The sequence below is a fragment of the Dromiciops gliroides genome, chromosome 3, assembly GCF_019393635.1.
Source record: "Dromiciops gliroides isolate mDroGli1 chromosome 3, mDroGli1.pri, whole genome shotgun sequence".
NCBI classification, from domain to species: Eukaryota; Metazoa; Chordata; class Mammalia; order Microbiotheria; family Microbiotheriidae; genus Dromiciops; species Dromiciops gliroides.
Genome location: NC_057863.1, coordinates 498,193,024 through 498,209,153, shown reverse-complemented (window position 1 = coordinate 498,209,153; position 16,130 = coordinate 498,193,024). Strand labels below are relative to the sequence as shown.

The window sequence follows — 16,130 nt, the reverse complement described above, 5'->3', positions numbered from 1 at the left end:
TTGAGTGTAGTTTTTTCCGTAGAAGAAAGTCATCCCTCAAAGTATTTTTAGGAGATAAAGGCACAGAATTTAAGAAGGCCAATAAAGCTAGAACTTTTGAAGTTGGACACCAGCCTTTGTGTAACTTTTACTCCAACATTTTTCAGATTCAGAAAGCAATGTGGGTAGTTCAATATGAAAATGGTCAACTGAGTTTACAGGACTTTGATGAGGGAAACTAGTGTGGGTTAGATTGTGAATATACAGAAATACTCTAAAAATGAACTCTTTTCTAAGAATTTGAATATATGTGTCAAGAGCCTCAAGCCTGTGAGGAAACAATATTGTATTGCTTTCTTTACAGAAATAAAATTATATCGATGTATTTTTTTAAATGAACACTTTTCTGGATCAGTCCTAATAAAATTATGCCCATACAGTGTTAACTTTGGAAAGAGTTTTAGAGATAATCTAGTCCAACAGCTTCATTTTACTGTTGGGAAATTATAACCAGTAGAAAATATGGTGGGAGCCTTTGCCCATTGGTGTTTCATCATCCTCATGGAATTCTCCATGTGCTAAGCCCCCCCCCAAAAAAAATACTCAGTAGGGGAAGGGGAGAGAAAGCAGAAGTCATACCCTGATTCTCTATCTTGTAGGTAAAGAAAGAATGGGAAGAAGCTGAGCATCAAGCTAAGAACCTTCCCAAGGCAGAAAGACAGACCCTGATTCAGGTATGAGATACTATCTTTCTTAGAATTAACTTGTTGGTTTTTTTTTTTTTTTTGTGGGGCAATGGGGTTAAGTGACTTCCCCAGGGTCACACAGCTAGTAAGTGTCAAGTGTCTGAGGCCGGATTTGAACTCAGGTCCTCCTGAATCCAGGGCCAGTGCTTTATCCACTGCACCACCTAGCCGCCCCCAACTTGTTGTTCTTTTGCTTGAGAATATGTTCATAGCCAAACCCATGGGGAATGATGAATTCTGATACCTCTTAGTTGGAGAACTTATATTAGAAAGAAATTTAATGTGCTTAGTATAATTTTATGTTTTCATCTCTTTGGTGACCCATGGCTAGTTCACCTCAGGCGGGAAGAACCTAAACTCTCCATCAGACCATCTTCTGGCTAAGATGATACGTCTTTGGGCTTCTTCCATTGTTTTGCTTTTCTGGAAGATGTCTTAGAGTATAGCTTTTCCTAACAGAACTGAGTCTTATTTTTTGCATATCTATTGGAAAGACAGAAAATAATGATTTTTGATTAACCTTGATGTCTAGCTTTCTAAGAATGTGGCATTATAGTGCTGGTAGTACAGTGTGTTCTCTCTCTTTGAGACCAAAAGAATAACTAAAGGGGAAGTTATTTTCTACACTATATTTATTTAGGATTTCATATGGGTTGATTGAAATAATTGTCTTAATTGACTGACATCTTAAGCAGAATTATTTTATTACTTAAGAACTTTATTGTAGATGTTTAGCAATTCAACTATGTCTTCACTTCTAGTGTATGAATCTGGGTCAGTCATTTAAAGCATGATACTTATGAGTGCCAAGTCAGAGATTTTACTTCTTGTGTACACCAATCAATTTTCATTAGAGAAATTATTTAGTACCTCGTACTGCATCCTAAACCTGGCCAGCTATAGGTTCTTTTTTTTTTTTTTTTTGGCAGGGCAATGAGAGTTAAGTGACTTGCCCAGGGCCACACAGCTAGTGAGCATCAAAGTGTCTGAGGCTGGATTTGAACTCAGGTCCTCCTGAATCCAGGGCTCTATCCACTGTGCTGCCTAGCTGCCCCCCAGCTATAGATTCTTGCCAATAATCCTACAACTGAATAGGGATGATTCAGCATTACTCTTTATCCTTATTGGTAAATGATTTATACTATTTGTTTTAAGCAGGCAAAATATACAATGAAAAAACTAAGCTTTTTCTTTCCCCTAAATGTTCTAGAATTAGCATCAACCTTCACATAGGCACTCAAGTCAAAGAATCTCATACCTCTTACTTAGTTTGGGAGTTCAGGTGTCTATTGTGTACTTCCATATATCTTCCCCTAACTTGAATGCAACCTTTTGGTTTCTAGTAAATTGTGACTTTTTTCTGCTTTTCTTGATTTAGCACTTCCAGGCAACGGTTAAATCTCTAGAGAAGGAAGCAGCCAGTGAGAAGCAGCAGCTGGTGGAGACTCACTTGGCTCGGGTGGAGGCCATGCTGAATGATCGTCGTCGAATGGCTCTGGAGAATTACCTGGCTGCCTTGCAGTCTGACCCGCCAAGGGTGAGATGTGTTCAGAGTTAATTCTTCTTCTTCTTCTTTTTTTTTGATGGGGCAATGGGGGTTAAGTGACTTGCCCAGGGTCACACAGCTAGTAAGTGTCAAGTGTCTGAGGTTAGATTTGAACTCAGATCCTCCTGAATCCAGGGCCAGTGCTAAAGACATTACCTTCTTTGGAGACCAATTTGTGCCTGTGATTTTGGTCAGTATGGAGAAACAGGTCAAACTAAGTTGTGATACAGTGCATCATTAAAAGTGTCCTCTTGGTAGCTTTTGTTCAGATTGAGGCATAAGGAGAAGAATGATAGAATAGCCTTTCTTAGTTGAATCAAACATTTAGTGTCCTAATGTCTTCCCCTACCATTCCACATAAGACAAATGGGGCAAAGATGATAAGTATTTGGCCTTTAAGTTAACTATGAAAGGCTAGTGTCTGACTTAAAGTGAGAGGTATTCACTTCCATGGTCTCAAATTTCTTCCATTCCATTATTCTACCCTCGTTACCTTTTGGACATGTCTGTGCTCTTAAATCATGAGAATTGTGACCATTATTTCTTAACTTTTATACTTCTATTTAAAAGATCAAGAGTTGAATAAAGGACTGACTGGTATAAGTGGGGGAGCAGTCAAAGGGCAAGAAAAGTAGACTAAAAGTGATGGGTTGGGGCGGCTAGGTGGCGCAGTGGATAAAAGCACCGGCCCTGGATTCAGGAGTACCTGAGTTCAAATCCGGCCTCAGACACTTGACACTTACTAGCTGTGTGACCCTGGGGAAGTCACTTAACCCCATTGCCCCACAAAAAAAAAAAAAAAGTGATGGGCTGAAAGCACAAGTTGGACTAATTAAGGAGAAGAATTGGTTATGTTCCCAATAAAAAGCTGGATTGAACTTTTACTGTCAGTGAATAAAAAACTAAAATTCTTATGGCATCAGAGTAAAACATATAGAAGTTGAAACACAACACTTAGTCTTTTTGTTATTTTCTATTTCTGGTACTTTAATCACTGGATTTTTGCATCCTTCCCCCTTGCAGCCCCATCGAATCCTCCAGGCCTTAAGGCGTTACGTTCGTGCTGAGAACAAGGATCGTCTGCATACCATCCGCCATTACCAGCATGTATTGGCAGTTGATCCAGAAAAGGCTGCCCAGATGAAATCGCAGGTATAATAGACACAATACTGTTATTAATAATATTGTATAACTATTGTATATTTATATGGAATAGGAAGTTGTACATAATTGATTTGCAGTTTCATATGCAATCATCTTTTTTTATTATGCTATGATATGGAAATGCTTATTTTATTCCATAGAAATGAAATACAAATTTTAAAAAATATATTAAGACAAATGTTGAGCTGAGACTGATTTTTAGTGAAAGTCATTTGAGATCCCTGTTTAGCACAGTAGTTTTGACATGTTAATCCTTGGATAATGAGATTTGATATATGTATTGCTTAGAATGTTAGAATGGAATGGCTTTTAGTTTTTGTATACTAACCACCCATGATGATGAAAGGTTTAGGTATGTGTGATTTTGTCTGAAAGAAACATTTTCCCAAGTTGATTCGAAAGATTTTCAGCATGGTTAGCTTCTGCTGATTTTAGATATTGCCTGGATTGCCAATCATCTTATAGTTTGTTCACTTACATCTGGGGACATAAACTACATTATGTCAATAAACTTCTAAACTTGGAAATTCAGTGACATCTGTACCATCTAGTAATCCATCCTGGTCAGTGCTTGCTGAAGTATTTTAATGGAGGACAGGCCCTGCAGCTAAATCACTTTTCCTCGGTTAATTTTTCGTGTAGCTAACAAACATAAAATGCACATAGGAAAATGAGTACATTTCAATTTCCAAGAACCAGGTACCTTCTTTAAAAAGGAGAGGAAGTCATTCAACAGGACTAAACAATCAGCTGAGGACAAGCTAGAATTAATTTTATGAAGTACAAAACTCTGAAATAATTATTTTTAGCTGATATTGACCATTTAAAAAACTGTTCATTCAGTGATTTAATAATACTAGGTACCTGGAGAAGAAGGGGGGACCGTGGGACTAGGCAAGAAATATATTCATTTCATAGGCTAGCTATAATTGTGTCAGACCTGTGTCTATTTTCTTAAATTTACTATTTATAGAAAATATTATTTAAATACTTAAATGATTTGTGACCTCCCTGGTACTTCACTACTTAGCATAGATCACAATTGCCCTTTTTGTTCATATCTTCCTTTGATAGCAGGTCTGTCCAAAGCAGAACTCACCCTTTCTTTACTCTTAGCATTTTGAAGGTACTGGCAAGCATATTTACCAAGTAAATGGATAGACATCTTCTTTGTAGATCTTTTGCTATTAGATAGATTTTAAATGAATAGAACAATATTTTGACTCTGGCTCTATGCTGGTAGTTAGAATTGTGAAGTTACACAGGCTGAGGAAGGTATTCAAGGAGAATTGTACTGGATCCTTGCTCTATTCTTGGTAAGGACAGGCTGTTCGTTGTTGGGCCGTATTATTTCTATCAGTATTTTAAATTTTATTTTAAATTTTGATGGATGTGGATTTTCATGTGATCACGGTGCTCTAGAATAGAACCCAGGGTGTTCCTGACTCTGAGGCCCATTTTCTATTAGCAATGCCATGCTGCCTCCGTGTGTTAAATTTAAAATTAATTTTTCTAAGATGAGTCACCAGACTGCAGTATAGAATTGTATTACCAAGCACTGTGGAGGAAGGAGTCTCCTCCCAAGTGCGTGAATAGCTTGTCAGAGGAGCAGTCATATGCTCAGCGAGCCTTCATTTCTCGTGACCTCACAGATCCTTGATGGGCCCCAAGTGCATTAAACACTCTGTCATTCCTGGTTTATAACCTCCATGTTGTCATTCCATGGTCATTCATTTTGATCTCTGTAGGATCCTGGAGGTAATAGACTTGGCCTTCATAGCCTTGTAACCTACTGCCAGGTTGATGTGGGAAGAAACTCAATTGTTAGCTTTTGTCTCTTGCACTGTTCTTGCTGATGTGTTCTCTGTAATAGCCCTCTGATTGATTTGGGAAAGTAACAGCATCAACAAACGTCTGGCAAGATGGGGTGTTTAAGTTCCATTTCAGTTTGCATTATTTCTCCTCACCATTTTTCTTTTCCGTCAATTAATTTGATTGACAGAGCAGCAAATCTAAAATTAAATTGCTTTCATCCTTACTTTCAAAGGTCAGAGACACTTTAATCTATAAAAGCAGTTCCATTTAACTTAATTTTCCAGTTCAGACATTTGGGATTCTTGACCTGGAGCACCCCCTGTAGGGAAAAATTTGTTAATACACATTCAATCAACTCATAGGCTCCCTAGGTAGGAGCTGTGGCTTCTGAAATACAGTGCTTTCTTTTGGTGGTGGTGGTGGTGGTTGTTTTCGTAGTTTTCTGTGCTGACTTAAAATGTTAAAATGGCTTTCTCATGTTATCAAGGTGGATGTTTAAGCATCTTTGTACTTGATCCCCCCAAATTAGTAGTGTAACTAGCTGTCAGTGGTTTTGTAATATGTTACCTTTTTATAGATTTTAATACTTGAATACTTTTCATTTGGAAGAGAGAGTTGGGCTTTGGGATGACAATCAGAAAATCTACTTTTAGCAAGAGTTTCATCCTTTTCCCCTTTGACTTGATCAGATCTAGTATTTTGTATCAGATATTATAAAATAGTTTTGTGTTCACCTTTGTCTCTTTTGTTAGACCCTGGTGATGATAAACATTAACACCCAGTTCTAGGCAGAGAAAAGTAAGGGAGTAAAGGAGTTGGGATAATCCATGATTTGGATATTTTGACCCCATATAATTACAATTGAAGATCAGTGTATTTTAGGTGAAGAGTTGGCTACACTCACCTTTTTCCCCAACCATGTGAATTATTTAGTTCATATGTTAGGTTTAAAATTAAAAGCAATAGCCAGAATTAAGAATGAAGTTTATATCTAATAATAATTTGGTTAAGTTCCTAATCTCTTCTGCACATGGATTTTATATTTTACTGTTAAGGTGTTAATCTAGTGATTAGTGGTGAGGGGTTATTGGTATGTCCTGAGAGTCAGCTTGAGATTTTGGAGAATCTGGAAATATTTGTGTCTTCTGTCTTCCAGGGAGACAGAATTTTGGGCTTGGTATTGAAAAATGAAAGCTACCAGCTAAACTATGTTTGTACCCGGTTAGGTAATGACACATCTCCATGTGATTGAAGAGAGAAGAAATCAGAGCCTGTCTCTATTATACAAAGTACCTTATGTGGCCCAGGAAATCCAGGAAGAAATTGGTAGGTAGCAACTAATGGTGTTTTTGGTTTTGTTTTTGTTTTTTTCCTGTCTAGGATTAGTTTTAACTGTGGTGGGAAGAAGCTAGAGAGGATGGGAACAACTGAAGGTGATGAAACTGAAAACTGTTATACCAGTACTTTAAACTTTAAAGATGGGGCAGCTAGGTGGTGCAGTGGATAGAGCACTGGCCCTGGAGTCAGGAGGACCTGAGTTCAAATCCAACCTCAGACACTTGACACTTACTAGCTGTGTGACCCTGGGCAAGTCACTTAACCCCAATTGCCTCGCCCCCCTAAAAACAAAAAAAACAAAAACCTTTGAAGATTAAAAAATAATGTTTTCTTTCTAGGATCTACATTCCAAGCTTAGGAAAATGGGATAGGAATTGCTGTAATGACTGATCCACAAATGCCTTCTGTTTCACTGACATTGTAATCATTTGAGTACAAGGTGAAAATCTAGGATGTGAAATAAGGAGAGTTCAGGAAGTAGCCTGTTAACATTTTTTTTCTTCACAACTGTTATTTCTTGGTTGGTTTTTCCCCATTCCCTTACCCTCTACTAAACCAAGAACATCTATCCCTCTAAAATCATATTCATTTGTACCTTACAGTTGCCTTTTTGAAAATCTTTGAAAACTAGTCGCTTATGAAGAGAATTTTTATTTTGTTTTGCTCTTGGCCTATTTTTAGATGAACTTCTTCAGGAACAGCGTGCCGATATGGATCAATTTACCTCATCCATCTCAGAGTCTCCAGTAGATGTCCGAGTTAGCTCTGAAGAAAGTGATGAGGTTCCACCTTTCCACTCATTCCATCCTTTCCCATCCTTACCTGAGAATGAAGGTATGTATGGCTGAAAGTGTGAGCCCCCTTGGAGAGCGAGGACACTTAGTTCACTTACTTGGAACAATGGGATGAGTTTGATGGGAAGCAGAGAGAATTGTGTGTCTCCACAAAGGACTTGAAAAGCTTTGAATGTGCACTGAAAGCAAACAAGCTCCTAGGCCTAATGCCCACTGAGAAGTATTGTCAGCAGGTTACTTATGGGCACGTGGTCACATGTCGCAGTCATTGCATTAAATCCTTCTTTCTGTTAGCAGAAAGAAGGGAGATGATGGGATGTGTAGAAAGAGCTGCTGGGAATGGGCTTTGCCTCCAGGTCAATAGGTATTCCCTTTGTCCTGATTTCCTTGGGGTACAAAGATATTTGATTAAACAACATTTAAAGGTGCCCTGTTTCACTGCTTTATTCTTGACGCTGTCTCCCCCACCATATACCCCCATAACCCACCCAAAATATATACCCTTCTAGTTGGCCACAGGTCTTTGATATTTTGAGGGCACATCATTTTGGTTGTACATCTAACTGGGTACCTAAAAGTGACAATATTACTTTGTCAGCATATCACAGATAATTCTAATTTAGACTCCCCCCTCCCCCTAAGGAATTCTACCCTGCAGGCTGAGTTTCATCTTTGAGGGGCACGTTATCCTGTAGTCACTGTCAAGGACCCAAGAAATACCAGACTCTCCCTTTTTATCCATGAGAATATTCTCTAATAAATATTTGGATCTTAATATTAGGAGGTTTCCGGAATTAATTTTAGGGGAAAATGGAGGTTTTGTCTTGTTTTTTTTTTTTTTTTAAGATGAAGCCCCTTTTTCTTAAATAAAAGTAGCCAAAACTCTAAAACAAGAATCTTGAAGAGAGCCATTTTCTTTTTCTTAATCTCCTCTTTTTTGCTATTTTGTGTTTGTTGTTTTCCCTTCTGCTAGACACCCAGCCGGATTTGTACCACCCAATGAAAAAAGGTTGGTTTGTAAAAGCTGCTCCCTATAAACCTTCCATCACTTTCCACTTCCTCAGTGTGTTGGTAGTTTCATTTTATGTTTCATACCATCACCTGATTTTTGTTTTCCCCACCTCATTTTTCAGTTGTGGCACTGAGGGCAGCCAAAGGGGTTCCCACTTCATAGTGTCCAGGAATTGGTGTAGCCTTCTTATAGTATATCTGATATAGTAGCTGATGGACTTATGTGTGTCTCTGGACTTAGTTTTGAATTATGAGGGATGTTTTTGTCAGCAAGAAATATTAATCTTAGCCACTGATCTCTTATTCAGAAATAATTCAGAATCTTTATCATCTGTTAGCCTCCTTTTTAGAAGTCCTTCATCTTCACAAGGCTTTTCTTTCTGGCTTGTAGTATTCCTTAAATCATTAGAAATTGTAATGGAAGAAATGGCTTAATTGGGAAATAATCTGAAATTTAATGACTTCCAGCATTAAGCACCTTTGACAAGCAGCATGGTTGTAATGGGTGGAAGCTCTCTGTGACTTGGCTTGGAGTCAGGAAGACCTGGGTCCAAGTCCTGCCTTTAACAAAAAATATCTATGTGACCAGGAACAAGTCTCTTAAATTCTGTCACAGGTAACTCAAAGATTATAAATTATGGTTTGGTTACCAATTTGCGCCCACAGAGAAGGTTTCCATAACAAGATTTGCCCACACCAGGACAGTCTTGTGTCATCATCCCTCTGAAAACATTCTACATTTATGTGCCCCTTCTTGGTTTACAGAGCACTTTTAGGTAAAGTGTGGTAGCCTTTTTTTTACTGTTGAAGAAACTAATTATGAGAAATGGGAACTTGTTAAGTCATGCAACTATTAAGTGTACTTCCTCAGTGCAAAGAAATTAATTTGCCATTTCCTGCAAAATTTCAGTTCTCTGGACTCCTGTGTCAGGCTCTCTTTCCACTGTACCATGCTCCTTCTCAATGCTTGGAACAACACCTTGTTTACAAGTTGGTTGAGTGTAGGATCCTTTGTGTTTCTTTTCACATCCTTTGGTAGCACCAAGCTCCTTCTGTAATTCCATTGGTGACATCAGTTGTCTCTGGAGAGTTCACTAATGTTCTCTTGATTGGCATCCTTATGTAAACAAACGGGATATGGCCAAGAGCATCACATGAGTATTCTGTGGTGGTTAGAAGACAAAGTATGTATAGTATAAAGTATGTAAAGTATGGTAGAGCACATTTAGGTGTGTCTGGATAGTACATTCATGTGGGTTCATCCTCATCCACCTTAATGTGAATTTCCTATTAAAGATCAGTGTCCTAATTTAATTGAGTGGTCTGAGTAGAACACTAAGATTTTTAGTGTCTGTTTCTTGGGGATTTGTCTGCAACTATGTGTCATTTGGACTGTTAGTAAAGTTAAGTTGTCTCCAGAATTTTTTGAGACATTCTAGTCACTATGGTCCTCTAGTTTGCACTTCCTCAGTGCAAAGAAATTAATTTGCCATTTCCTGCATTATCTCTTTAGCTAAATTGTTAACTTTTTTTTTTTTTTTTTTTGGTGCGGGGCTGTGAGGGTTAAGTGACTTGCCCAGGATCACACAGCTGGTGTCAAGTATCTGAGGCCAAATTTGAACTCTGGTCTTCCTGAATCCAAGGCCAGTGCTTTATCCACTGTGCCACCTAGCTGCCCTGTTGACTTCTTCTAAGGTATTATCTACCTCTTGCTCCCTAGAAATTACTTGTTTGACTCTTTAGGCCATAAAATTAAAATGAATTGCTGCTATTTTAAAGAAACAACCAAGTTGCAGCACAAAAATAATTAAGCCAGTCTCAATTGCTGGTTGGGATTTTTTTAATCTCATTTAACTTAATGCTGCCATTTATTTTTCTAAGGCTCTAGCTTCATAAAATGGGAGCTTTTAAAATTAGAATTCATTAAGAGTGAACATCCTGATTGAGGCAATAAATTTCCAGGTTCTTCTTTCTCAAATAGTTGGAACATAGCATTGCTGTATCCTTGGCATTTTTGAGACAATAAAACCTGTCCTTATTTAACTTAACCAATAGCCAAGTCTGCAGTTCTTCCTTAAAAGGGAGGCTTGAGAAAAATTGTGCCTGCTTTGGCTTCAGTATAATGAGTTAATGTGTCATGCATTTAGCAAAGCTGCAAACTCAGCAACTCTGGTAGCTCTGTTATTAATTGCTGAATGTTAAGTACTGTTTTAGTTTGTGAGCTGAAAAGCTTTGCTTCCCTGACTTAAAGCTGCATTGTCTCCTTCTCTAGGAAGGACTATACCTTTCCACATGCACTATTTGAGTTTGAACTTCTTTGTATATACAATTACACTGGCAGGCCCATTGGTTTAGAACTCTTATTTTCCTTTCTTTCCTTTGTACTGTCATCTCCTTTTCTTCCCCCTCTCTTCTTCCCTTCCCATGTTTCCCCCATCATCTTCTCCCTTTCCCCTTCTTTGCTCCTTTTCCTTCCCTCATTGCAATCAGCCTCTGTACTATAAACCTAAAAATAATCGAGAATTTGCTCTCTTCCTGGGTTTTGTTTTTGGGTTTGTTCACACTATGATACTTAGTGTGTCATAGCACCATAAATGTGTGATGTTGGATCATGATATTCCATGCTTGAAAGGATATCCTCAGCATCACCTTTATGTTAGAAATATTCCCATCTCTGGGTCAGTGGCTTGATTCATCACTGATTGAATCTCATTACTGGTTATTCTGAAGGGCATCTGCATGCCACCGCAGGAGCAGTGAGGGGATGATAGAAGGTGATCAGCATGATGAAAGATTGTGTCACATAGACTAGTCATTCATTATACCCTGGCAGTCTCTCAGAACATGAGTTTCCATCTTTCTGGGTCAGTGCTGTCTTTCTTCCTTCCATCATAACCATATCAGCCTTCCAAAAAGCACCAGTGTCACTCTTCATTAGAGTTCATAGACCATCTCCTAAAATGTAAGGGGAAAAAAGCAATATCCTAGCAGTTGTGTGTCATAGGCTCACTCATTGCTTTGGTGGTCTTTGACATCATGAGGTTTGTATGAGACTAGCAAATTCTTGGTACCTTCATTAGCAATCTTTTTGTGCATAGGGTCTGGTGTGGCAGAGCTAGATGGACTGATTGGTGCTGAAGAGAAAGTGATTAACAGCAAGAATAAAGTGAATGAGAATGTGGTGAGCCTTCTTTCTTTTCTCCTTACATTTTCATTTTGAGAGTGCCATTGAAGTGAGTAGCATTGTTTCTGATGCTTTACAGATGAATAATCATGTGTGCCTTATCCTTATGGTGCCAGAAGATTTAGTAGGTCTGGGCTGAAGCTGCTCACAGACTTACTATGTTAATTCACATCTAGGTTTGAAGAGGGAGTAGAGAACCTCTATTACAGCAGTAGCAGAGCTTGTCATTGCCTATTACTTTTTGAACTACTGGGGGCGGGGGTGGATTTCATAGCAGAAAACTGAAGGAGATATGCTAGATAGAGGCCACTTTCAAGTGAATGGAGGGTTGGTAACTTGACTGAGGGGCAAAAGTTAGCTTTGGATCCCAGACTGCCTGGAAGTTTGTCTTGTTTTCTTGGCCCTATTCCCTAAAGCTTTACTTTCTGGGCTATGTTTATTGAAGTTTGATACTTAAGCCAAATCTCTGGGCATTGTGGATCTCAATACTGTACTATACCAATGTGTGGTTATTTTTTTTATATAACCTTAATTCAGTATCATGATAATGGAAAATTTTCATGACAGACTGAAGAGCCAGCACTACAAAACCACTCGGACAGCTGCAGCATAGTCTTGCCTACATACTCGTCCCTTAATTTGGGGGATGGAGCATGGGCAATGCTAGTGGCTGATGTCCAGAGGGATATATTTGACTTCCTCTGCCACATTCCTATTGGTACAGAGGATAAACAACATCTCCCAAGTGTTCCATCCTAAATCTCCCCTTCTGCACAGTCACTGATCCCTTCATGACTGTTTTAGGTCATTGACGAAACCCTGGATGTTAAAGAAATGATTTTCAATGCTGAGAGAGTTGGAGGACTTGTGGACGAGCCGGTACGTATGTGTAGTCCCAGGGCATAGTGCCATTTCTTGCTGAGGCTTCTCTATTCCCCCTTCCTTCATTTGAGCTGGAAAGGAGACTTATGTGGAACCTACTTTTAACGTACCTTCAGCACTTTGTTAGATCCTGATTTTTTTCAGACCTTTGGGAGATAAGATTAAAACCTTTGTAAGGGCTTACACTTGGGCACATATTTGGAATTTTGTACCAAATTTGGAATTTGTGTCTAATATATGTTCATTTGATTTAGTCATGAGATATGTATGTGTTGGTGTTGCATTGTATTTGAGGGCTAGATGGAATAGTTTGTTATGGGCAAACATTACTTGAGTGCCCTCAGTGAGGCACTAGCTCCTAGGGAGATTTTTAATTATGTACAGAAGGTAACCTGAGGGTTATTGCTGGTTTTTTCCCTTCTTGGTGGGTTGTTATTTCAGGAGTCTGAAGGATCGCTACGAGATGACTTCAGCCTGAGCAGTAGTGCTCTCATTGGCCTGCTGGTCATTGCAGTAGCCATTGCCACTGTCATCGTCATCAGCCTGGTGATGCTGAGGAAAAGGCAGTATGGCACCATCAGCCATGGGATTGTGGAGGTAAGGAGCCACACATTCTGTTACCTAGGTTGGATGTTGGGCTTCCAGACCCTTAGAACAGGTACTTCCTGGAAGTTTATCATCTTAACTTTTTAGATATTGGGCACATTAAGTTTTCAGTTGTATTACTCATTAAATTATTAGATCTCACTCCCACAGCTGAGTTCCATGTACAAAACTGAGTTGTTTATTATCCCTAAGAACCTACTTTCCCCTGTATGACTCTGCTGCCCAATTATCTTGATGAATATCTCTAATCATGCATTTCATATTCTCAAGATGTACTAGTAGAAGTTCAAGTACAATTTCACTTCTCCAGCCTTATCTTTCTTGTTACTTCTCTTTCATTCATGGGTGGCTAAGCAAGACTACTTACTTACCTGTGTCCTGTACGTGGAGCCATGAGGCACCTTAGTGGTGACCAAATATAACTTGCTAGTTCTATAGATGTGGATGGAAACCAATCCAGAGAGATTGTGAGTTGCCCTCAGGGTCACACAGCTAGTAAGTATGACCCTTTAAACTATTATTCTGAGTCAGGATTTGATCCTAGGTCTTCTAGACTATATACAAATCCAGTGCTCTCTTCATTATACTTTGATGCCACTTTCCATCTTGATCCCATCTCATGTTGCTCCCTATGCTTGGAATATTCTCCCCTTGCTTACTGAATTTCCTCCTTATCCTTTAAATCCCAAATGGAAGACTAACTCTTCCAAGAAATCTTTAATTTCCCCCTTCTCTGTGACCCTCTGATGCAATTACTGTAAACTCTACATTCATAATTGGATCATCTTTCCACTGCTTCTTAGTGAAAATAGTAACTGAGTGTTTTTAGTCTACAGATATTATTGACTCGGGTTTGGGATCCCGAATTCAGCTGCTTGTATTGCATCTCCTAGAGGAAAGGAAGTTCAGACTCACACCTGTTTGGTGGTGGGTTTGTACTGTTAGACTCTTGGTGGTCCAATTATTTTAGACTATGTAGCCTTGACTCTTGTTATTCAACATTTTTCCAGGTTGACCCAATGCTCACTCCTGAGGAGCGCCACCTGAACAAGATGCAGAACCATGGCTATGAGAATCCAACTTACAAATACCTGGAGCAGATGCAGATTTAAATGATGTGAAAATGCAACACTCCTGGTGGGAAAGGAGGTGGTAAAAGGTGGGCCAAAAGGGGGCCAGTGTTTTGGATCAACTACTGACCAACTGTTGCTTCAAGAGGATTTCATCTTACATTCAGAACTCCTGGATCATTAAGACTATAAGTACTACTGTAGAGTTGCAATTTCCATTCTTTTAAATGGGTGAAAAATGATAATATAACTATATGATATATAAATCTTCTTAAATGAAATGAAAATTGATCTATTGCAGATATATGACTGTAGTTTTTTCTTTTTTTTTTTAAATTAATCTGAAAATCCAGTTCTATTGTATTGTCTCACACAAGCTCTCTATATAAATGGAAGATGTTGATTTTTATTTCTGATAGACTGTATATGAAGGTCGTTTGTACGAACTGCATTGTATAAATGAACTTGTAGCTCATTTATCCTTCTGGCTTTTATATCTAAAAGCAGTATTCCTTTAAATGAACTTGTGGAGAGTTGCAAACTGATCAAATGAAAGGTAGAGATGTGGTGCTGGACCACTGCAGCACATCGTATGGCATCTCTTAAACATTACTTTTTAAAGAAATAGTTTCTTAGAGATCTGGTGCTTCCACTGCTGGGATTACTTGGTGTTTGCATGCACCAAGGCATTTGAAGAACCTTAGGTTGTGTTTTGAGGTCTTTCGCCAGCATGACGTACACAGATAGGGCGGTAACCATAACTACTTTCCTCCTTTGGTCTGTTTTCCTTTAAGTCTGTGCAGTTGTGCTTAATGCTCTGCCATCCCTCCCTAGCCTGATTTATAACTTTCTTTCCCTTCCTCCAAACAAATCAAGTTATTTTGGCTTTTCTCCTTTGAACAAAGCTTTGAATTTTTGCCTTCATTGGCGTTTGCCCTTTTTAAACATGTTTTCATCTCACTACCTCTCCCTTACCCTTGTCACCAGGTTATTTGGTGTCCACCTGAAAAATATGTAAAATCATGGGGGAAAGGGGCTAGGCTGTTTATGACATTCCCCCTGGACATCCCCCACACTCCACTCCCACCCACGGTCATTGGGGTGGGGGGCAACTTGAATGTTTGCTTTCATTTGGAAAAAGGATACTGCAACTTTTATAGAAAACTGGATCTATAGACACCGTGGAGAGCAGTGACGATTTTTGTTGCATTCACCATCATGTCTTTGTAATGCTTGTATAGTTGGTGTTGATGCTCACAGCTTTTTTTAAATTTGGAGGTTCTGGTAACCTGTGGTGTATTTTTTCTATTTTCCTGTGACTTTGGGTTTTCCCCCTTTTCCCCTTTCCCATCCATGTCTCTCCCACTATGCACAGATAAACTTAACCTGCAAACTCCTTAGTGTGGTCTGTGGGGAATGTACAAAGTTGAAACACATCAATAAACACTTTAACTTCCACAAAGAATCCTTGTGTATTCATTGGCATTTATTTCTATCTCTGAATATAATTTTATCTTTTCATGAAAAATGATTGTTTCAGCCCATAGGTTCTTAGCCAAGATTCTTGCTGTAGGAGACGTTTTTCATGCAGAATACACAGGATTCGGGCAACATTGGGAACTAACTCCCTTCAGTAATGAAGATTTACACCCAGCTTTTGAATTATTAGGTAAATCCCTGAGGCACAGAGGATTTTAGTGACATAGCTTCATATGGCTATGAAGTGTCAGAGATAAATATTAATCCCTGCTGAATACTGCCTCTCAAACGGTTTTTAAAATAAAAACTGGGAAATATGCTTCATGAATATTCATCCCGAAATAGTTCCTTGGACCTCTGAGGCCTACATGATTCCTGAAAGAATAAACAAGGCTTGGTAGCATTCTCTTAAGTAGTTAGTGAATTTTTCTGTAGCTTTCTGCCACTAGGGGGCCCCAAACTCTTGTTCAAAGTCATAAAGAAGATGCTAGTGTTTGTTTATTTGACCTTCCACAA

General features: G+C 38.8%; 1 protein-coding gene across 6 annotated transcripts in view; it reads left to right on the top strand.

The window, feature by feature from the left end:
- APLP2 (amyloid beta precursor like protein 2) overlaps positions 1-15,600 on the top strand; it is a 102,184-nt gene extending 86,584 nt beyond the window's left edge. For 2 of the 6 annotated variants that reach the window (XM_043991935.1, XM_043991931.1), the window contains 10 exons: positions 639-713; positions 2,104-2,262; positions 3,295-3,423; positions 6,477-6,576; positions 7,270-7,422; positions 8,356-8,391; positions 11,492-11,574; positions 12,382-12,456; positions 12,901-13,056; positions 14,076-15,600. In XM_043991935.1, coding sequence (XP_043847870.1) covers positions 639-713; positions 2,104-2,262; positions 3,295-3,423; positions 6,477-6,576; positions 7,270-7,422; positions 8,356-8,391; positions 11,492-11,574; positions 12,382-12,456; positions 12,901-13,056; positions 14,076-14,177 — 1,068 coding nt within the window. In that variant the 3' untranslated portion in view covers positions 14,178-15,600. The remainder of the gene's footprint in view (positions 1-638; positions 714-2,103; positions 2,263-3,294; positions 3,424-6,476; positions 6,577-7,269; positions 7,423-8,355; positions 8,392-11,491; positions 11,575-12,381; positions 12,457-12,900; positions 13,057-14,075) is intronic. The other 4 variants (XM_043991936.1, XM_043991932.1, XM_043991933.1 and 1 more) reach the window with 3 other exon arrangements.
- The last annotated feature ends 530 nt before the right edge of the window (positions 15,601-16,130 follow it).